Source organism: Dermochelys coriacea, chromosome 24 (assembly GCF_009764565.3).
Source record: "Dermochelys coriacea isolate rDerCor1 chromosome 24, rDerCor1.pri.v4, whole genome shotgun sequence".
Taxonomy (NCBI): Eukaryota; Metazoa; Chordata; order Testudines; family Dermochelyidae; genus Dermochelys; species Dermochelys coriacea.
Window position 1 is genome coordinate 11,087,926 of NC_050091.1, and position 23,156 is coordinate 11,111,081.

General features: G+C 47.4%; 1 protein-coding gene across 1 annotated transcript; it reads right to left on the reverse strand.

Annotated features, from left to right (window-relative positions):
• Positions 1-2,383: 2,383 nt before the first annotated feature.
• LOC119847630 (mucosal pentraxin-like) lies at positions 2,384-8,502 on the reverse strand. The gene is made up of 3 exons (XM_038382562.2): positions 8,362-8,502; positions 3,200-3,401; positions 2,384-2,948 (listed from the first exon to the last, which is right to left on the reverse strand). The coding sequence occupies exons 1-3, from the start codon at positions 8,423-8,425 to the stop codon at positions 2,945-2,947; spliced, it is 270 nt and encodes an 89-aa protein (XP_038238490.1). The 5' UTR covers positions 8,426-8,502; the 3' UTR covers positions 2,384-2,944.
• Between the last annotated feature and the right edge of the window lie 14,654 nt (positions 8,503-23,156).

Consider the following 23,156-nt stretch of genomic DNA (forward strand, 5'->3'; position numbering starts at 1 on the left):
TTTGCTTAATATCCCTTACACTGCTTTAATTTTTACACAGCTGTACATAGATTACATTTGTATACATTTGGGGGCAGTTAAGTTCCAATGGAAACCCCTTATGTCTTTTAGCGAATTTGACTAAATTGTTCATAGTCAAATGATTTAAATCAGATTTCAGAGTAGCAGCTGTGTTAGTCTGTATTCGCAAAAAGAAAAGGAGTACTTGTGGCACCTTAGAGACTAACAAATTTATTAGAGCATAAGCTTTCGTGAGCTACAGCTCACCTGTCATTAGTTTTAATGTAATTTAGATGGAATGTGAGGAGGTAACTTCCTGCTTCTCAGCTAATGGCTGCTGCTCGGCTGCTCTTTTAATCTGGCTGCAGATGGAGGCCTTAGGCTTTAGGCCTTACAATATTGCTGCAGACAAAGGCTTTATCCTTACACATTGACACCAGGCAACCAGTGCCCCACATCTCAGCAGGGAAGCTGAGCAAACAGCCCAGCTGGAGAAGAAAGGACAGGGAGGTGAGGGAGAAGTGCTGGCTCCTGGAGAAAGCTGGGATCTCTCTCACCTGGGAACTGACTAAGGAAATCAGACAGAAACAGATAGAGCCTGAACATGGGCTTCACTGCCATGCACAGGTCCTGACTTTCAGTTTTTCCTGCAGGGGGGAAGGGGGAATGCTCCTCCTATGCTGGGCCCCAAGGCCCCGCCCCCACTCCACCTCTTCCCCCGAGGCCCCACCCTCACTCTGCCTCTTCCCACCTGTGCTGCCTCTTCCCGGTTCTGTTCCCAACTCCCCGCCACAAGTGTACCCTAACCTTGCTCCGCCTCTTCCCGCTCCCACTCCTCCCTCTCCCCACAGCACCTCCCACCCCTGCCAAACAGCTGATTGGTGGAGGGGGAGGAGCTGATCAGTAGGGCCTACCGAACAGCTGATTGGCGGGTGGGAGGAGGGGGAGGAGCTGATCAGTAGGGCCTGCCGAACAGCTGATTGGCGGGCGGGAGGAGGGGGAGGAGCTGATTGGCGGGTGGCTGGTGGGTGCCAAGCACCCACTATTTTTCCCACAGAGTCGATACCTATGTTATAGTGAGGCTGGGCTCTGAGTTGACAAGAATGGCTTCTTGTCTCTGTGCTAACCTATAGTCTCCTTCTGCTGTGTTCCAGCTGACTAATAAACCCGGCTGTTTTGGAAATGCTGTGTGTTTGTATGACAAAGTGGGAATTTTCCCTTGTTATGTTGTAAGTGAGCCTATGTGAGTCTTACTGTTTTGCATGAATGCTGTGTGTGCCTCAGTTTCCCTCTGCGTTGCACCAATGCTTAGGTGATGGGAATAAGGGTGTAACTTTTGCTGAGACCCTTGGGGACAGATGAGGCTGCTCCAGCTGCCTGCATGTATGCTATGGCCAGTGCCCTTCGTAACCTGAGCTCCAGGAGGGGGATGCAACCAGGTCACATGGGAAATGGGACAAAGACCAGGTAGAGGAGCAACGGGCATGTCGGGGTCAGGTTGCTGGAAACTGGGCAGTCTGTGTTTTGGGACTCTGAGAGTAGGGAGTCCAGGGCATCCGGCCCGGAGTCCCCCCAAGATGGACTTGGCTGAAAGTCACTGATTTCTGGGCTAACAAGCTCCGTTCTATGCTTTGTTTCTGTCAAATAATAAATACTTTTTTTTTGCAACACTGGTTGAGAGTCACTGCTGACTGCGGAATTGGGGTACAGGGCCCTCTGATTTCCCCAGGCAGACTTGCTGAGGGAAATGCACAGTGCGGAAAGGGATGCTGAAAGCTCTGAGGTCAGACCCAGGAAGGTCAAAGCTGTGTAAGTTTCTTGCCCTGGAGACAGTATACTCAGAGAGAGGAGGCTCCCCCAGAGTCCTGGCTGGCTTCATATGGAGCAGTTCCAGAGCATCAGCCTAACGACTCCCTGACAGAGCGTCACTGGCAATGCTGGGTGAGGTGCATCAATCCTTGCAGAGTGGACAAGTCTCTCCCGGGGTCTGTCTCAGTCAGGCTCGCTGAGCAGAGCTCACGCATGAAGCAGGAACTGGAGCCCAGAGGTTCAGTGTCAGGAGGCAGTGAGGCTGTGTGGGTGACCCTGAAGGACACATGAGAGTCTTTGAGGGTGCGGCACATCAGAGGAGTTCCTCCAAGAGACTGTTCCAAAGCTGGGGGCATAGCACAAAAGTTTCTGGGGCCCCGAGGCAAAATCTGAAACTGAGCCCCCCTGCGACCTTCCTAAAAAATTTAAAATTTTTCTGATATTCTGTGCCCAGGACCCTGAACCTTCTTAGTCTAGCTCAGGGCCAGATTGGACCTCATGGCCTTTCCCAGCTCTGTGCTTTCTCCCCGTGTGTGTGACAAGGAATGACACGAACACCAGGGGAGCGGAAGATCACATTCTCCTTTATGTCAGAATCATCATGGTTTAGATGCAGAGAGCACACCCTGGGCGAGGTCAGCCTCTCTGAAATGAGACAGGCGGAGTTGGAGCTCCATGGCTTTGGGCTGGGGCTGCACCCAGGGCAGCTCTAGCTTTTTTGATGTCCCAAGTGACGAAGGAAAAAAAAATAAAAAACTAAGCCTGGTTGAACTGCCGCCGAAGTGCCGCCAAAGAGGAAAAGAGGGACTGCAGGGCCCGCTGCCGAATTGCCGCCGAAGACCTGGACATGCCGCCCCGATGACGGACGGAGTGCTGCCCCTTTCTATTGGCCTCCCCAGGCACCTGCTGCCTTCGCTGGTGCCTGGAGCCGGCCCTGGCTGCACTATGCCCAAATGCAGCCTGTGCTCATGTGATCAGCGTGTCTCTCAGCCTGGGCTTCACAACCACATCACCTTTTATTTCATACTGTAAGTTCCTCCAGTCCAGGGTGCAGGGGGGAAGCTGCAGAGACTGATATGTACCTCTTATTTTGCCTGGTGACGGACCATACCCCCACATGTACATGTCAGTCATTTCACCTGTAAAAGAATTATACAAATCAAACCCGCCTCCAAAGGAGTCCGGCTTCTGCCCCAGGATGATCACAGCCTCGGCACTGATGGATTAGCCTTTCCACAGGCCCTTCCTGGGTAAGGGCTTCCCGTTCACCCAGAACTCGGCTATGCCGGTGGTGGAGTCCCAGCCGGCACAGACGTGCTCCCAGTCCATATGGGTCTCTGGGACTCTGAAAGTCACAAATTCCCCCCCCCCCCCCCCGTATAGTCCGTACTGCCTGGGTTTGGGTTTGAAGAGCAGGATCTCATTGTCCTGGGCTTTGGCAGCGTAGGAGAAGAGGTTGTATGGCCGAGTCAGATCAGTGAAGTATCTCAGACACACGGTGAAGTTCTGCAGCGGCCACTCCGGTTCCGGCTTCACGACCACATGGGCATCGCTAGGGTCCTTCTGAAAGACAAACATCTTTTGATAAAGATCTGGGAGAGATGAGAGACATGTTGGGTGTTGGTACTGGTGTGATGGTATCACTACTCAGGCCCCTCGCTACAGACTCTGCTCTTCATTCCAGTGCTTGCGCCGCTCTGCAGTTTGCCCTGGACTCCTCAGTCTTGGCCCTCAGCACCATCTGCTCTTCCACTTCCACACCCCTCTACCCAGTAACCCTTGCGTGTCAAAGTGTGAACAATGTATGGCCCACACCTCCCCCAGCCAATCAGAGAACAGGCTGTGCAGTCATTGCCAAATGCCAACTCAACCCTTTTTGACCAATGTACAGTCCGTACTCCCGTAAATCCCTCCTTAATTTCTCATGCCATCTGAGTCCCTCCCACTGACCACCCAGAAGGCAGGAGGTTTAGATGCGCCTGCCTGCAATGGGGTATTCACCTCACACTAGTCCACAAAGGGTTAATGTGGCTCAGAGAGGGTTAAATAACCTGATTAAACCCATCTGAGGGAGAGTTTGGCTTGATGGACAAGCCCTGATTGAGGATGGAGCCCAGCTGAGCAGGAGCAGGCAAGGCTCCTCTGAAGCCAGGAAGCTGGCAGCAGAAAGGGGGATGCAGTGTGGAAGCCTGAAGTCACTTTTTGGGCTTAGAGAGGGAAAGGAGGGGACCATGGGGGGAGAGGAGAAGCCCTGGGATCCTGGCCCTGAAGGAAGGGGGTACCCAGCGGGGTGTGGGAGCAGAAGCCTAAGAGAGGTGGGCTTATAAGATTACTTAAACCTGCTGAGCCACATTAACCCTTTGTGGGCTAGTGTGGCGTGAACACCCCCTCATATTGCTCCATGACCATGCTCAATGGCGTTTAACTTGGGAGACCTGCTCAGGTTGTGTGTGAAACACTTCGGATTAAGGGTGGAAAGTGGTGCCCCCATATCTGCTTGTGAGCCTGCTTGTCACAACCGTGTCTCATAAAATGCACATTTTGAACAGTGGGGCGATTAGCCATGGGAACAGCTTACTAAGGAGTGCAGTAAATTCTCCACCCTCGGAATCTTTACATCAAGATCAGGGTAAAATTTTCAAAAGCACCTAAGTGACTTAAGAGCCTAAGTCCCATTTTTAGGTGTGTCACTGAGCCATAGACATGACTGACTCTCCGTTAGACTCAGGCTCCTAAGGGCCTTGTCACTTTTGAAAATGGGACCCGAGGCGTGTGGATTTTAGAGTATTAAAATCAGCGATTGAACAGAAAGCCTGAACCGTAGCTAATCTGCACCTTTGTTCTGACTGAGCAGGCTGGAGCAATCTGAGAATGCTCTGTGATATCTGCTGAAGCCACTGCCATCACTCTGCCCTCACTTGCTATCAGAACCTGCTCCCTGCTATAAATGGGTGTGGGGGACGAGGGAAAGGCAGAAGGTGGGAAGATGGGGGCAAATCAAAGGGAAGGAATGGGCAGAATTTGTGCAGGGGACCAAAATGTGTCTGTTGGCTACTTCTGGGGTGCAGCATGGTGCCAGAACAGGAAGGGACTAGCCTGCTTTAGCCCGGCAGCACCGCTGACCGGACTTTTAATGGCCGACATAGTCCCTTTTTGACCCGGTGTTCCAGTCGAAAACTGTGCACCTGGTTACCCTAATTGTAAGGCTTGTAGCCATATTGTAAGGCCCAAGGCCTTTGTCTGCAGCCAGATTAGAAGAGCAGCAGCCATTAGCTAAGAAGCAGGAAGTCACATCCTCACATTCCATCGAAATTACATTAAAATGTAATTTTAAAATGTAATGTAAATGTAAAATAAAATGTAATGTAATGTAAAATGTAAAATGTAATATCGGGCTGTTAAGAAGGAGATCCTGTTCTAATAGCACCCACTATCACCAGATAAAGAAACAGATCTTAAGATGGCTAAAGAAAACTTAGTTTGATAGTATTCTGTCTGGCAAGAAATAACTTATCAATAGTTGTGGTTATGAAATTCTGATTTCTTTATTGTTTTGTCTTTATGGTCCCCACTTCCCTATTGTTTGTCTATGATCTCTGTCTGGTTCTTTGATTGTTTCTGTCTGTTACATAATTAATTTTGCTAGGTGTAAATCAATTAAGGTGGTGGGGTAGGATTGGTTAGAGAATTTTGTTACACTGTATTAGGATTGGGTTGTAAAATTTTAGTAAAATGATTGGTTAAGGTCCAGCTAAGCATGCTGAATAGTAACACACAGCAACATTTGCAGAAACTTGCAAAGGGCGGGCATAGAACACAGCACTCTTGGGAGCATAGTGTACGACCTGGGCCCTTAAGCCACCCAGTGACTGCAGCATAAACACCTCTCTGCAACACAGTTGGGTACCACCACACAGCACCCCAGGCCTGACATGCTCCATCTCACCATGCACATGCTAATCACTCCTCTGGCACATATTGCAGATACATGCCAATGTTTAGAGCAGGACAGACTAGCAAATAACTTGGTAACAATAGCTAGTGCCCAGCTCTGTGTTGGGGAAGCAGAGTTCAAATCTGATCTGGTTATCCTAATCTGGGGAAGATCAGGGCCATTGTTTGAGCCTCCCACAGATGTGTGAAAAAACAAGTTATTAGAACGAGGAAGTTCTACTGGTAGAACATGGTTCCTTCTACCATGACACCACATCTCTGGAGCCCCTTGACCAGGTGACCTCAGGTTTGTACCACCCTGGCCCTGGTGAGGCAGCCCCACGTTCAGGACAATGTCAGCATACACATAGAATCATAGAATATCAAGGTTGGAAGGGACCTCAGGAGGTCATCTAGTCCAACCCCCTGCTCAAAGCAGGACCAATCCCCAATTAAATCATCCCAGCCAGGGCTTTGTCAAGCCTGACCTTAAAAATCTCAAACAAAGGTGATTCCGCCACCTCCCTAGGTAACGCATTCCAGTGCTTCACCACCCTCCTAGTGAAAAAGTTTTTCCTAATATCCAACCTAAAGCTCCCCTACTGCAACTTGAGACCATTACTCCTCATTCTGTCATCTGCTACCACTGAGAATAGTCTAGATCCACCCTCTTTGGAACTCCCTTTCAGGTAGTTGAAAGCAGCTATCAAATCCCCCCTCATTCTTCTCTTCTGCAGACTAAACAATCCCAGTTCCTTAGCCTCTTCTCATAAGTCATATGTTCCAGTCCCCTAATCATTTTTGTTGCCCTCCACTGGACGCTTTCCAATTTTTCCACATCCTTCTTCTAGTGTGGGGCCCAAAACTGGACACAGTAATCCAAATGAGACCTCACCAATGTCGACTAGAGGGGAATTATCACGTCCCTCAATCTGTTGGCAATGCCCCTACTTATACAGCCCAAAATGCTGTTAGCCTTCTTGGCAACAAGAGCACACTGTTGACTCATATCCAGCTTCTTGTCCACTGTAACCCCAGGTCCTTTTCGGCAGAACTGCTGCCTAGCCATTCGGTCCCTAGTCTGTAGCGGGTCATGGGATTCTTCTGTCCTAAGTGCAGGACTCTGCACTTGTCCTTGTTGAATTGAACCTCATCAGATTTCTTTTGGCCCAATCCTCTAATTTGTCTAGGGCCCTCTGTATTCTATCCCTACCCTCCAGCATATCTACCTCTCCTCCCAGTTTCGTGTCATCTGCAAACTTGCTGAGGGTGCAATCCACACCATCCTCCAGATCATTAATGAAGATATTGAATAAAACTGGCCCCAGGACCGACCCCTGGGGCACTCTGTCTGATACCGGCTGCCAACTAGAGATGGAGCCATTGATCACTACCCATTGATCCCGATGATCTAACCAGCTTTCTATCCACCTTATAGTCCATTCATCCAGCCCATACTTTAACTTGCAGGCAAGAATACTGTGGGAGAAGGTGTCAAAAGCTTTGCTAAAGTCAAGCAACAACACGCCCACTGCTTTCCCCTCATCCACAGAGCCAGTTATCTCATCCTAGAAGGCAATTAGATTAGTCAGGCATGACTTGCCCTTGGTGAATCCAGGCTGACTGTTCCTGATCACTTTCCTCTCCTCTAAGTGCTTCAGAATTGATTCCTTGAGGACCTACTCCATGATTTTTCCAGAGACTGAGGTGAGGCTGACTGGCCTGTAGTTCCCCAGATTCTCCTTCTTCCCTTTTTAAAAGATGGGCACTACATTAGCCTTTTTCCAGTCATCCGGGACCTCCCCCGATCACCATGAGTTTTCAAAGATAATGGCCAATGGCTCTGCAATCACATCAGCCAACTCCTTTAGCACTCTCGGATGCAGTGCATACGGGCCCTTACAGCATGGATCTTACAGCACTTTGGAACACTGGGTCTTAGACAGACACTTCTTCCCCACCTTTGTTATAACGTTCCTGGCTCGCCTCTGCAAACTTGTTTTTAAAACCTGTGCCTTTCTGCTTTCACTTCCTTTTTTATCCAGGATGCTTTTTTAGTCTTCTTTGTAATTGTGACTTTTTGAGAATCTAACAAAAGATTCTAAACAACCCCCAATTATTGCTCACATTTTGCCTTTTAATTTTTTCCTCCCAATCAATTTAACTCATGATTGTTTTCACATTTGGAAAATTGGCCTCTTTAGGGTGCCAAATGTCTTTATGACTGTATTGTGTTTGCAAATAACAAATGTAGCAATTAGGTTGTGATCATTTGCATCCAGACTATCACTTTTTGTGCAGCAACCAATTAATTCACCGTTAGCCACTGGAAGATATTGTACAGAGGTACCTTATGTTAGAAAACCATCTGTAATTATTAGAAACTCACAAGACATTTAACTAATGCAGTATGAGTCTTCCAGCATTTGCCCCAAGATTGACGAAATGCAGGTGTCTTTCCCGCACCGGAGAGATTTGCTTGTGCTGCTCTGCAGTCTGATTTGGGTCTGTAATGCACCCGTGGTAGCTCACCTAACTCAAGATTTAACTGAAGTCTCCAAGTCTACAGCCCTAACCAGCTCCGCCCTGATCACCCTGTGCAGCAGGATCTGCCCTTACCTTCCTGGGTGACGGCTCCCAAGAGGCCAGCGAGGACGAGGAGCCAAAGCTGTAGCTTCTCCATGTTCTTCACCTGCAGAGCGACCCAGAGAGGAGACTCAGAGGGGCAGGAATGTGGAGAAGGGAGATTGGGAAGCCCTGGGTTGCTCTGCCCCGAAACCTGCTGTGGCGCAGGAACCTGATTTATCCCTGCGTGGAGGTGGAAGAGGAAACATGTCCAACCAATCCCGTTCCGGGGCGGAGTCTGGAATTGCCTACTCAAGCCAATTTCATGCTGTTCATGGGGCAATGGCCATTATCAACCCCTTCCTGTGCAGGGTGGGGCCCAGCCTAGCCAGCTGTGCCCACTGACAGAGACACTCCCCATGCACACAGCAGTCTCAGAATTTGTTGTACTCATTGCCCATTACATAGACTGTGTGTGTGTGTGTGTGTGAAATACCCACAAACACCATGCGGCATGTCCTGGCAGTGAGAGGCGCTCCCCATTTAACTGAGCCTTTCCCCCAAGCCCCATCCCCAAGCCAAAGCTCTGGGCCTTGACTCATGCTCTGCTTGTGAAGAGAGTCAGGCTCTGTCAGTGCAGCCAGGACGTTAATTGCTGAGACAAATGCTGTCCCCGATACAAATGCTGTTACACTTATCCCCCAAATCCTGGGCTGTGTAGAAGAGCCCTGGCTGGCCTTGAACGTACTGGTGACACACAGAGGGGACAGGTCTCCCTGTGAGGCCCAGCTCAAACCCCAGAGCTTTAGAGATCCACACCATGAATTGCTGCTGGCAGCGAAGGGAAAGCAGTGCACCCTGGAGAACCGGGTGCATGCTCCCTGCCCATTCTGGGGCCACAAAAGCCTGGACCTCCAGCAGGAAGCCCCAGAGCTGAGCTATCACCCTATGAGGTGGTGATGGCAAGGTGCCTCTCACAGTATCTATCTGCCTCTGATATCCCTGCCCCTGTCAGTCTGGTTCTCCCCAGATGCTGCATTGGCCAAAGGTCTCCCTTGCTGAGTGGTGAAGATCAGGCACCTGTGCTGACAACATTAGATCTAGAGCAGTGGGTTTCAACCTTTTTTCATTTCAAATAGCAGTGTGGACCTCTGGAAATCTTAGACATGCTCTGTGGACTCTCAGGGCCTGCGGCCCACAGGTTGAAAACCACTGATCTAGAGACCTGAGCCATTATATTGCACTTGGCAAGCATTTGATCATGAGGCAGGTGAATATCCTTAGCCCAGTTTCGCATCTGGGGAAGCTGAGACTGTGAGAGGCTTGGCTATCACCAGTCCAAGGTCCCAGGCACTCAGCTGAGTCATTAGCCAGCCTTTCTGCCCCTTGGCTTCCCCATCTGTAATGAAGGGCCCAACTCTGACAGTGCCATTTTGCACATGGTGAAGCAGGGGATCGGGAAGGACAAGGGAGCAAGTTCTTGCGATAACACTCCCTTGCTGTGTGACCTGGTGGAAGTCCTGCGCTGATTACAGGCTCTGCACCTTGGGAATGGTGGCATTCCCCTTGCTTTGGGACAGAGCAGTGCCAGGAGAGTGCTGTGGAGGGGCAAGGTAGGCTCCCTGCCTGGAGTTCGGTGTGCTTAAGGCACCAACTCAAGTGGCTGCCTTAGTTATCTGAAGAAACAGCCACAGGGCCCCACCCCTCCTTTCTTGCTTTTTTTTTTTTCAATTTTAAACTGTGGTCTTTTCATCTTCTCTTGCTGACCATACAGGTTCTCATCCTATCAGATAATGAGTTTATTTTACAAAGAAATGTTTGAAAGTTTAACAGGTAGACCAGGTCATGGGGGTCAGAGAGCAGTCCTGAGTTTTAGGGGAATATTGATAATTGACTGAAATCTTTTGTAGTGAAACTGTTTTGTAGGCAGCCATTCTTTGTTAGTTGTCATGCTTTAGCATGGGCAAGCGTGTATCATTCAGAAACACTTCCCTCCTTTACCAGGCATTATCTCCCCCATACAATGGACAAATGAAACAATCAATAACTCAGATTAAGGAAAACACTGGGGGATTACAGGCTTGGAGACATTTTGTAGCAGGACCTGCAAAAGCATCAGGTACATTTCTGTTTATTATTACATTCCAGGGTCCTAGAGGATGAGGGGTGTGGGAGGGGCTCAGGGCTAGGGCAGAGGGTTAGGGTGTGGGGGTGAGGGCTCTGACTGGGGGTGAGGGCTCTGGGGTGGGGCTGGGGATGAGGAGGCTGGGGTGCAGGCAGGCTGCCCCGGGGCTGGGACCAGAGAGAGGACTCCCCCCAGCCCTCTCCCTGCTGGTAGCAGCGAGCTCCGAGGGATGGGCCCCTCCTCCCCCCTGGCAAAACACAGGGGGAGAGACCCAGCTCCGAACGTTGGTGGAGCCAGGACCCTGTGCCCTGAATATTGCTGGAGCCCAGGCACCACGGGCACATATAATTCACCACCCCTGCCTTTTCATCAGAAAACTTGGTTTGGTTTGGGTTGGATTGTAACACAACTGACTCAGGAAAGTATAAGATATACAAATAATACAAAACTAAGGGTGCAACAGCTCCCATCCTCCTGTGCCCTTAAACAGAAATTCCTCCTTACTTAGGGAGGGAGATCCATGGACTTTTGAAAGGTTAGCCCTGAACTATTGGCTAAGACTATAGCGCAGCTTTTCTCGTAAAAGAGAATGATCTGTTTCAAGAGGCCTGTTGGTTGAAGATGGAAGCGCCTAGAAGTCCCTTGCTAGCACCAGCAGTCAAGTGGCTCAGGAAGAGATGTTATATGGGTGAAAATTGTGGGAAATGAAGAAACAAATATACTACTGACACATATGGTGTTTGAGACGCGTCATGGGAACGGGCCAACAGAATAGCTGCCGATGAATGTGATCACAAGGACAATGTGGAGGAGAAATATGAGGCCAGATCACTGACCCAAGTTTGTTTGAGACTCTGGATCCCAAGCAGGAGACCCAAATGATTCAAAGGGAGGGTTGTACAGAAGTGAGTCACAGCTACGTTGTATGTAAGTGTAACCCTTCTGCCCATCAGAGTTGGCAGCAACAAGGGCCGGGTTCAGTATCTAGAGGTTCCATTCCAATAACACAATACAAAACCGGCTCAAGCCCCCATCCAGGGACCTGGGACAAATATATACCACTCCCCGCTGGGCGCCTCCAAGAGGCAATACTTCCCCTCTCACAAGCACAGAATCTGAGTAGCAAAAGCCTTTTAATAACAGAGAGAGACAAGGTGGCATTATGTTGGGGAAACACCATCAACAGGATTCATAACACAACCCATGAGCAAAAACCCACTCCAAGCAAATTGGACCTTTGGTTCTTGAGTCCAGCAACCCAAAAGTCACCCAAAGTCCCAAAAGTCCAACAACCCAAAAGTTTCTGTCCCTGGTCAGTGCAGCCCCAGAGTTCAAAAGTTTATCTGCAGAGTTTTACCTCCCAACCTGGGTAGAAATGGAGGGGTTAAGGGGCATCTTATGTGGTCCAAAGCCAATTGTCCCACCTCTCCATGGGGCTCTGCTCCACTCCGCTCCACCAGCTGCCCCATGAGCTGCTTCAGCCACCCCACAAACTGCTCCACAATATAGCTTCAAGCCCCCCCACTACTTAACACAACGCTCAGTGATTTCAGCTCTTAGTAATTTTAGCTCTTTAGCGATTTCAGCTTGTAGTAGGGGAGCCCCAATGCTGATGCACCATTGGCCTAAAGTGAATTCAGCTTAGCAGTCTGTAACTAGACTCCTATTAGGATCAAAACTAGCTCAAATATTCCACAGTGCAGGAAGAAGGTGTAATTAACATGTAAAGCCCTCCCCAGGGACCCATACTCCCAGACATTAATACCTATCCATAGCCTCTCTCTATTCACTAGGTTTTGGAACCCATGACCCTTGCCTAGCGAGTGCTGCTAAGTTGATGGCGAGTCCCTCCATCATAACAAAAGGCCACGTACAGTTCAACTGTCCTTGATTCACATGATCCGGATAATAACAGTTTATTCCTGCACCAGTAACAGTGAAACTGGGGCTCCTACAACAGCCAAAGTGACCATCTAGGCAGGGTGGGTGTGCCTATGCAAACTTCAGCCCCTGAAGTTCTTCCTACAACCCACCATGATTTGCCACCAGATGTCAGGGTAGAGCTCATCCTGACTCTGCTTACATCAGAATGTTTAGGGGCTTGGAGGGAACCTGGCCAAGGTAGCTCAATTGGCTAGAGGCTTTTGGATCGAGCCCATCCAGAGGCAGTTCTTTTATTGTAAAAGCTGTGAGCTGAAGGGGTCTCTTGACACACAAAGTAAAAGGTTTTAAAAGCACATCATATAAAAGTACAAAGATGCTCAGAGGATTTGGAGAATATGGACACCAATTGTCTGCTGGAGCAAATGGATTGGGCCTGATCTTCTTTTTGCTCAGACCCAATGCCAGATGCTCAGCAGGATACTGAAAGAGAAGAGGGTGCTTATCCTATAGGCCCGTACTCTTTAACGTTGAGGAAGAAATATGGTATTAAGCCTGTGCGAGGCCAGAATTGTAAAACTGTTATGTGTGTACTCGTCGAGTGGCTGTGCATGGACTTGTTATGCACTGCCTGAGAGACAAACAATTTGAGGACTGCCCAGGGTTACTCATAATGCCCCCTGCCAGAGGAGTCACGACTGTGTGAACTGGACTGTAGGTGATGCGAACTGTAAAATCAAAGGAATTAGTGGCAATTTGTGCATGGAGAGTGTTTTAAATATTATCATCACACTGGGATAGGCCTCTGTTTAACCCAGAAACACTTAGCTCAAGGGGCAGAGCTGGTGGACAAAGTGACTGAGGACCCAGACAGAGCGTTAGAGGAAACAATCAAGCTGATGGATACATGTTTAATACAACATGTTGAATGTCTTCTTTGTTCAGCAAATCACAAAACCCTGCTGAAAAAACCCCCTAAAAGTTTGAGTGTGGTAGGGAACAAAACCGGATATATCTAATCCCCTGAGATGGGATATTAGATGGGTGGGATCTGAGTTACCCAGGAAAGAATTTTCTGTAGTATCTGGCTGGTGAATCTTGCCCATATGCTCAGGGTTTAGCTGATTGCCATATTTGGGGTCGGGAAGGAATTTTCCTCCAGGGCAGATTGGAGAGGCCCTGGAGGTTTTTCGCCTTCCTCTGTAGCATGGGGCATGGTTGACTTGAGGGAGGCTTCTCTGCTCCTTGAAGTCTTTAAACCATGATTTAAGGACTTCAAAAGCTCAGACATAGGTGAGGTTTTTCATAGGAGTGGGTGGGTGAGATTCTGTGGCCTGCGCTGTGCAGGAGGTCAGACTAGATGATCAGAATGGTCCCTTCTGACCTTAGTATCTATGAATCTATGAATCTATGAAAATATGGTGTGTGTTGTAAATAAAATATCAGTTGAAAATGATTGTGTCAAGCATATTTTTTTGGAGCTCCCCATCACAGGGTGGGAGAGGGGAGGGGTGGTGGGCCCTGTGTGATATGAACAGGTCAACCCCTCATGCAAAGCTTACCAAATCACAGACCCCATCAAGCCTACAGCATCAAGACTGTTGCATAATCTCTGTTGCTGTGCCCTTTCAGTATGCACTATGCACCGGGTGCAAGCTGGTGTAGGAAAACATTGTCTGTAAATGGCTGCTGCTTTTTTTTGAATTTCCCGCTGAAGAGCATGATTGGCTCCCAGTAGCACAATCCCTCTGTCGAGGACTTGAACCCCAGACGGCACGGTTCGTTGTCTGACTGGAGAGAGACAGGCAACACCAGCAAGGTCCGAACACAAAGCTCTTTATTGAAGAGTGCACACAACAATAGAGAGCAGCCCGTCTCCAAAGAGAACTAGCAGCCTCTAAGTAAAACTAATAGGTTTTTATAGACAGTCCCGTCGCGTCACAGATTTATTCATAAAGCAGCCCACCCCTCCCCTATGTTATGCATGCACTTCTACCCCCTTATTGTAGATAGCTTTTAGCAAATCGTAATGCTTCACTAACTTTCTTATCGGTATGGGTGTCAACCAGAAGACGAGGAGTTAAAAAGAGACATAACACAAGAACAGGGAGTGGAAAACAGTGCCCCCGTATCTCAACAAACTGAACATTTGGTACAAAAAGGCAGGAATGCAGGCCTCCCCTTTTTTCTTACTCCCTGCAACTTAAACAAGTATTCTTTCATTCTATTTATCTCATTCAGGGACTTTCCCAGCAACCTTTATTGGCCTGGTTTTGGTTCGATTGGCATAACTGCTTCATATTTAATTTTTCTCACCTAACACCTCCAACAAAAAGAAAGGATATGGAGGAGACTGAGAGTCCCCAGGGCCAATGGGGAGAGGCCAATGCTCTAGGTCAGCCCAATTGGCAAGGCACTGCAGGCCAATGAGGGAAAGGATTCAGGGAACGAAGAGCCCAGGGAATTGATTCTTACTCCATCTGCTTTGGTTGGATCCCCCTCTCAGCACCAAGCTGCCATGTACCCACTCGCTCCTCCATGCCAACACATGTTTAAAAAAATTAGGGAGCTAACCAGACACTGCACCTTACTTTGGTGTTCAGGTATGTGGCTTTCTATTGCCTTCTTTCCATCTCCCTGCATTGGTATGTTGCCTACCTACTATAAACTCTTTGGGGGCAGGGACCGGGTCTTAATACCCTTCTAAAGAGCCTGGCATGTTGTTGATGCTGTACTGACAACTTTCATGTGCCTTCGCATTTGTGAAGGGAGGACTGCATGTGGTGCAGAGGAAGGGTCAGAGTTCCCTATCAACTGTACTACAGGAGGTTTAGTTCAAAGGAACCTATCTGTGGGAAACTTGGATTAGTGCTTTTGGCAGGTTTCTAAATACAACTAGAAGGGGCCAGTTTACTTCTCCCCCCACCACCCCGTCTTTTAAATTAAAACCATAGCACCTTATCTGCAGGCCATGTGTTTACTTAGCACTTCTAGAGTGTGGGGAGAGAGAGGCATGAGAGGTGGAGCAGCCGGACAGGCATGAGGGGTGGGCGGTTGGGAGCCTAGGGGAGAAGCCGGAGAGGCGCAAGCGGTGGGCGGGGGAGTGGCTGGAGAGGTGCGAGGGGTGGGCGGTTGGGAGCCTGGGGGAGGGGACAGAGAGGCACGAGCGGTGGGCGGGGGGGCCGCCGGAGAGTCACGAGGGGTGGGCAGTTGGGAGCCTGGGGGAGAAGCCAGAGACGTGCAGGGGGTGGGCGGGGGAGTGGCCGGAGAGGCGTGAAGGGTGGGCGGCTGGGAGCCTGGGGGAGGAGCCGGAGCGGAGACGAGAAGACTTTCTTTCAAAGTGTTGTTAAAAGAAAAATACCCCCAACATATAGAACCTATTCCTGTTTTCTGCAGTGTCTATCTGGCAGAATGGTTACAAGTTCATAATATACCTTTTTGTTGTGTGTACTCTACATTATTGCTAAAAATACATTATGGAATTTTTTCAAAAACACCCCTTTTGAAAAAAGAAAAGGAAGACTTGTGGCACTTTAGAGACTAACAAATTTATTTGAGTATAAGCTTTCATGAGCTACAGCTCACTTTCATTGGATGCATCACGAAAGCTTATGCTCAAATAAATTTGTTAGTCTCTAAGGTGCCACAAGTACTCCTTTTCTTTTTGCGAATACAGACTAATACGGCTGCTACTCTGACCCCTTTTGAAGTGTGGCTTGTTTGCGGCTTATTTGTTAGGAGCGAAAATGGATTGGGCTTGTTTTGAAATGGGATTGGCTTGATTTTTGGCCTTGATTCGCTTTTATCTCATAAGATTTGGAAACTCTTCTGAGACAAGCTTTCAAGCCACACAGAGCTCTTCTTCAGGTCTTACCCTACTTCAGGTCTGGGAGAAGAGCTCTATGTAGCTGGAAAGCTTGTCTCTCTCACCAATAGAAATTAGTCCAATAAAAGATATTACATAAGCCACCCCCCTACCCCCTGTCTCTCTAATATCCTGGGACTGCACATTACAACTACACTACATACACGATCATTTTTTAAAAGTTTATTTAAAAAAACTCCAAACTTTATTTGATATGATTAAAAACTATGTTAAGCAAAAGAACAGGAAAAGATGACAGCTTTAATTTGGGGGGGAAAAAAAAAGTCAGGGAAGGAGGCGGTAGGTCTTTGGACTGTTTCTTCAGTTAACCAAGACAGAGGCTGCAGCCTTATCACTGAACTTCCTGCGGTCAGAAAGCCAGGGCTTTTGTCCTTTAAAAAAATCATTTTTTAATGTAAAAACCATCAGTTGTGGGTTTTATACTATACGCTGGATTGTAAAGCTTTCTTTACAATTTACAAGTGATAAGTCTTTAGAGCAGGTTTTGGTTGGCTGGCGTTTTTTGTATTCTGGGCAATTTATTTAGGCATAACTTTAAAAAGCAAACTAACTCTGTTTTTGAAGAGCTCCTTTAAACATTTTATTTTTTAATGTAAAACCTTTCTTTACATGAAGATTTTGTATAATATTTCTATTCCCAGAAACTTGTTTCTTCAAAATTTCTTTTTTGCAACTGGAAGGATTGATCTACATGGACTTGGTGTCTGCTCACTCTGAATCCAGATTTCTTTCCACCTATCTACAAATATCCTGTGTCCAACTTGACAAGGTGTGATGAGTCTGGGACATCCCGAGTGCAGATGCGGTGAATATTAACAGCTCATGTCTGGAGCCACTGCTCTATGTATCAGAGTAGCAGCCGTGTTAGTCTGTATTCGCAAAAAGAAAAGGAGTACTTGTGGCACCTTAGAGACTAACAAATTTATTAGAGCATAAGCTTTCGTGAGCTACAGCTCACTTCATCGGATGCATTTGGTGGAAAAAACAGAGGAGAGATTTATATACACACACACAGAGAACATGAAACAATGGGTTTATCATACACACTGTAAGGAGAGTGATCACTTAAGATAAGCCATCACCAACAGCAGGGGGGGAAGGAGGAAAACCTTTCATGGTGACAAGCAGGTAGGCTAATTCCAGCAGTTAACAAGAATATCAGAGGAACGGTGGGGGGTGGGGTGGGAGGGAGAAATACCATGGGGAAATAGTTTTACTTTGTGTAATGACTCATCCATTCCCAGTCTCTATTCAAGCCTAAGTTAATTGTATCCAGTTTGCAAATTAATTCCAATTCAGCAGTCTCTCGTTGGAGTCTGTTTTTGAAGCTTTTTTGTTGAAGTATAGCCACTCTTAGGTCTGTGATCGAGTGACCAGAGAGATTGAAGTGTTCTCCAACTGGTTTTTGAATGTTATAATTCTTGACGTCTGATTTGTGTCCATTCATTCTTTTACGTAGAGACTGTCCAGTTTGGCCAATGTACATGGCGGAGGGGCATTGCTGGCACATGATGGCATATATCACATTGGTAGATGCGCAGGTGAACGAGCCTCTGATAGTGTGGCTGATGTGATTAGGCCCTATGATGGTATCCCCTGAATAGATATGTGGACAGAGTTGGCAACGGGCTTTGTTGCAAGGATAGGTTCCTGGGTTAGTGGTTCTGTTGTGTGGTGTGTGGTTGCTGGTGAGTATTTGCTTCAGATTGGGGGGCTGTCTGTAAGCAAGGACTGGTCTGTCTCCCAAGATCTGAGAGAGCGATGGCTCATCCTTCAGGATAGGTTGTAGATCCTTGATGATGCGTTGGAGAGGTTTTAGTTGGGGGCTGAAGGTGATGGCTAGTGGCGTTCTGTTGTTTTCTTTGTTGGGCCTGTCCTGTAGTAGGTGACTTCTGGGTACTCTTCTGGCTCTGTCAATCTGTTTCTTCACTTCAGCAGGTGGGTATTGTAGTTGTAGGAATGCATGATAGAGATCTTGTAGGTGTTTGTCTCTGTTTGAGGGGTTGGAGCAAATGCGGTTATATCGTAGCGCTTGGCTGTAGACAATGGATCGAGTGGTATGATCTGGATGAAAGCTAGAGGCATGTAGGTAGGAATAGCGGTCAGTAGGTTTCCGATATAGGGTGGTGTTTATGTGACCATCGCTTATTAGCACCGTAGTGTCCAGGAAGTGGATCTCTTGTGTGGACTGGTCCAGGCTGAGGTTGATGGTGGGATGGAAATTGTTGAAATCATGGTGGAATTCCTCAAGAGCTTCTTTTCCATGGGTCCAGATGATGAAGATGTCATCAATGTAGCGCAAGTAGAGTAGGGGCATTAGGGGACGAGAGCTGAGGAAGCGTTGTTCTAAGTCAGCCATAAAAATGTTGGCATACTGTGGGGCCATGCGGGTACCCATCGCAGTGCCGCTGATTTGAAGGTATACATTGTCACCAAATGTGAAATAGTTATGGGTCAGGACAAAGTCACAAAGTTCTGCCACCAGGTTAGCCGTGACAGTATCGGGGATACTGTTCCTGACGGCTTGTAGTCCATCTTTGTGTGGAATGTTGGTGTAGAGGGCTCTATGTATGGGCATGATGGGGCATGTGACACTTGACTTGAAATCAGACGAAGGTTTTTAACCATCAGAGGAGTGAAGTTTTGGAATAGCCTTCCAAGGGAAGCAATGGGGGCAAAAGATCTATCTGGCTTTAAGATTCTACTCGATAAGTTTATGGAGGAGATGGTATGATGGGATAATGGGATCTTGGTAAGTAATTGATCTTTAAATATTCAGGGTAAATAGGCAAAATCCCCTGAGATGGGATATTAGATGGATGGGATCTGAGTTACTATAGAAAATTCTTTCCTGGGTATCTGGCTGGTGAATCTTGCCCATATGCTCAGGGTTTAGCTGATTGCCATATTTGGGGTCGGGAGGGAGTTTTCCTCCAGGGCAGATTGGAGAGGCCCTGGACGTTTTTCGCCTTCCTCTGTAGCATGGGGCATGGTTGACTTGAGGGAGGCTTCTCTGCTCCTTGAAGTCTTTGAACCATGATTTAAGGACTTCAATAGCTCAGACATGGGTGAGGTTTTTCATAGGAGTGGGTGGGTGAGATTCTGTGGCCTGCGCTGTGCAGGAGGTCGGACTAGATGATCAGAATGGTCCCTTCTGACCTTAGTATCTATGAATCTATGAATCTATGACACGGGAGAGTAGAGTGATTCATTCTAGACAGGGGCTCCAGCTCCATGCTGTCCCCATTCCTCCTCTGATAGTGGACACTGCTCCCGGTATAATTCTTAGCTTATAGGACTTCAGCACAGATTGGGCTTTTCAGGTGACGTCACATCTGCAGTTCAATTCCTCTTCAAGCACAAAGATGACATCACCAAGGATGCATTATGTAAATTAGATGGATGGGGAAAAGACATTGAAACCCCTTTCCCATAAGTTAAAAGGGACACAGTCAACTCAAAAATCACTTGGTAAATTAACTCCTCTCTGTACACAGGTTACTAACAGAATTAGGCCCAAAATTAGATTCAGAATTAAATTGGAAGAAGGATAAAGGCGTTTGAGGTGCAAGTGGTGTTTTCATCCATCCTCCCCATGGAAAGAAAAGGCCTGGGTAGAGACCGTCGAATCGTGGAAGTCAACGACTGGCTACGCAGGTGGTGTCGGAGAGAAAGCTCTCTCCTGCTTTTGGATGCTAGTTAGTTTTACATTCTTTGAGCTACAAGAGGTGAGATTCTCCAAGACCCAGGTTCACATGCTAGGGATGGGGAGGCAAGTGCATGTGGCTGGGCAGGAAGCCAGATTCTGGGGCAACTGTTTTGAGACACCCAGGGGGCGTCTGCTGCATAGGAACCTGTACTGAAGATAACAGTCAAGGCAGCGGCATGTTACTGCTCAGAGACAGGGAAAAGCCTGTCACAATTGACCGAGGCTGCTATTAATCTCTGCTCAGTGGTAATTATTGCTTCTTCCTCTTTTCTTCCCTTTATTACTTTCTGAGTTGCTGTTAACATGATTTGAGTCTGAAGCATAAAGCGAATTGTGTGTGTGGCAAGTTTAACGCCCACATTTAATTCTCCAGTTCCCCCTAATTACACCCATCAGCACAATTATACCTTCAGGAGCCATGGGGAAACTGCAGCTAGCCCCCGTTACAGGGGAGACAAAGCACTGGGCATGTGAGCAAGGGCTGGATCCCAAGCCACTGAAGTCTATGGGCATTTGGACATTGGCTCCAATGGAGCTGGATCAGGTCCTCAGAGCTGTGCCAAAGGCCAGTGCCTGCTGGAGCGAGAGCAGCAGGGTGGAGGTGAAGGGCCAGGCCCTGGAGAGGCAGCGTTAGAGCCCACGGCTAGCAACACATTCCCCAGATGGGGGCCAGATTTTTCCATCAAATTATGAATTTTGAAAATATTCCTCTCACCCCAATCAGCACTAAGTGGCAGCCCCACTAACCAGGAACCAAGACCCAGCCCCACCGGCAAGCAACTGAGACCCAGTACTTCAGTTTACCCTGCATATGTTTTATTGCTATTTAGGAGGGGTGTGGAGGGGAGGTGGGGGCAACAGGATTAAGTTTGCTCTCATGGCAGACCAAGAGACATAGGTGGATGGGTGTTGCCTAGCTGTCTGAGTGACGCCAACCCATGTCAATGGAAAACCCAGTCACCAGGACACGGACACCTAGCAACCAAAGACCCAGAGGCAGGAGGATTTCCCTGCCTCTCAGCAGGGAACCTGAGCAGAGACCCCAGCTCAGAACAAAGGACTTGGGGGTGTGAGGGGGGAAGTAAACTAGGAATTTGGGGGAGATGGTTGGGAGATGTCCAGGTAATCTCCACGCCGGATTTTAGCATTGAGAGGGAAGAAGACGAAGTAAGAAAGGATACAGCCGTGGGTAGGAGAATGTATATAAGGAGGAAAGGCAGTGTGGATACCAGTCTAATAGGTTATACTGGCTGTAGAATGACCCTGCCTAATAGAGTACAAAATGTGAGCGAGGCCAAACAGCAAAAATTAAGATGTTTGTACACCAATGCGAGGAGCCTAGGTAACAAAATGGAGGAACTAGAGCTACTGGTGCAGGAAGTGAAACCAGATATTATAGGGATAACAGAAAAATGGTGGAATAGTAGTCATGACTGAACTACAGGTATTGAAGGGTATGTGCTGTTTAGGAAAGACAGAAATAAAGGTAAAGGTGGTGGAGTAGCATTGTATATCAATGATGAGGTAGAATGTAAAGAAATAAGAAGCGATGGAATGGATAAGACAGAGTCCGTCTGGGCAAAAATTACATTGGGGAAGAAAACTAGTAGAGCCTCCCCTACGATAGTGCTTGGGGTGTGCTATAGACCACCGGGATCTAATTTGGATATGGATAGAGCCCTTTTTAATGTTTTTAATAAAGTAAATACTAATGGAAACTGCGTGATCATGGGAGACTTTAACTTTCCCGATATAGACTGGAGGACCAGTGCTAGTAATAATAATAGGGCTCAGATTTTCCTAGATGTGATAGCTGATGGATTCCTTCATCAAGTAGTTGCTGAACCGACTAGAGGGGATGCCATTTTAGATTTGGTTTTGGTGAGTAGCGAGGACCTCATAGAAGAAATGGTTGTAGGGGATAATGTTGGTTCAAGTGATCATGAGCTAATTCAGTTCAAACTGAACGGAAGGATTAACAAAAATAAATCTGCAACTAGGGTTTTTGATTTCAAAAGGGCTGACTTTCAAAAATTAAGGAAATTAGTTAGGGAAGTGGATTGGACTGAAGAACTTATGGATCTAAAGGTAGTGGAGGCCTGGGATTACTTTAAATCAAAACTGCAGAAGCTATCAGAAGCCTGTATCCCAAGAAAGGGGAAAAAATTCATAGGCAGGAGTTGTAGACCAAGCTGGATGAGCAAGCATCTTAGAGAGGTGATAAAGAAAAAGCAGAAAGCATACAGGGAGTGGAAGATGGGAGGGATCAGCAAGGAAAGCTACCGTATTGAGGTCAGAACATGTAGGGATAAAGTGAGACAGGCTAAAAGTCAAGTAGAGTTGGACCTTGCAAAGGGAATTAAAACCAATAGTAAAAGGCTCTATAGCCATATAAATAAGAAGAAAACTAAGAAAGAAGAAGTGGTGCCACTAAACACTGAGGATGGAGGGGAGGTTAAGGATAATCTAAGCATGGCCCAATATCTAAACAAATTCTTTGCCTCAGTCTTTAATAAGGCTAAAGAGGATCTTAGGGATAATGGTAGCATGACAAATGGGAATGAGGATATGGAGGTAGATATTACCATATCTGAGGTAGAAATGAAACTCAAACAGCTTAATGGGACTAAATCGGGGGGCCCAGATAATCTTCATCCAAGAGCTTGGTTTGTTTAGCCTAACTAAAAGAAGGTTGAGGGGAGATATGATTGCTCTCTATAAATATATCTGAGGGATAAATACCGGAGAGGGAGAGGAATTATTTAAACTAAGTACCAATGTGGACACAAGAACAAGACACAGTGGGTATAAATTGACCACCAGGAAGTTTAGACTTGAAATTAGACAAAGGTTTCTAACCATCAGAGGAGTGAAGTTTTGGAATAGCCTTCCAAGGGAAGCAGTGGGGGCAAAAGATCTATCTGGCTTTAAGATTAAACTCGATAAGTTTATGGAGGAGATGTTATGATGGGATAATGTGATTTTGGTAATTAATTGATCTTTAAATATTCATGGTAAATAGGCCTAATCCCCTGAGATGGGATATTAGATGGGTGGGATCTGAGTTACCCAGGAAAGAATTTTCTGTAGTATCTGGCTGGTGAATCTTGCCCATATGCTCAGGGTTTAGCTGATCGCCATATTTGGGGTGAGGAAGGAATTTTCCTCCAGGGCAGATTGGAAGAGGCCCTGGAGGTTTTTAGCCTTCCTCCGTAGCATGGGGCACGGGTCTCTTGAGGGAGGATTCT

Bases quoted from the DNA above. Each gene is read 5' to 3' on its own strand.
- LOC119847630 (XM_038382562.2), bottom strand. From the start codon at position 8,425: ATGGAGAAGCTACAGCTTTGGCTCCTCGTCCTCGCTGGCCTCTTGGGA. The intron at 3,402-8,361 runs GTAAGGGCAGAT...CATCTCTCCCAG, and splicing joins GGGAGCCGTCACCCAGGAAG to ATCTTTATCAAAAGATGTTT.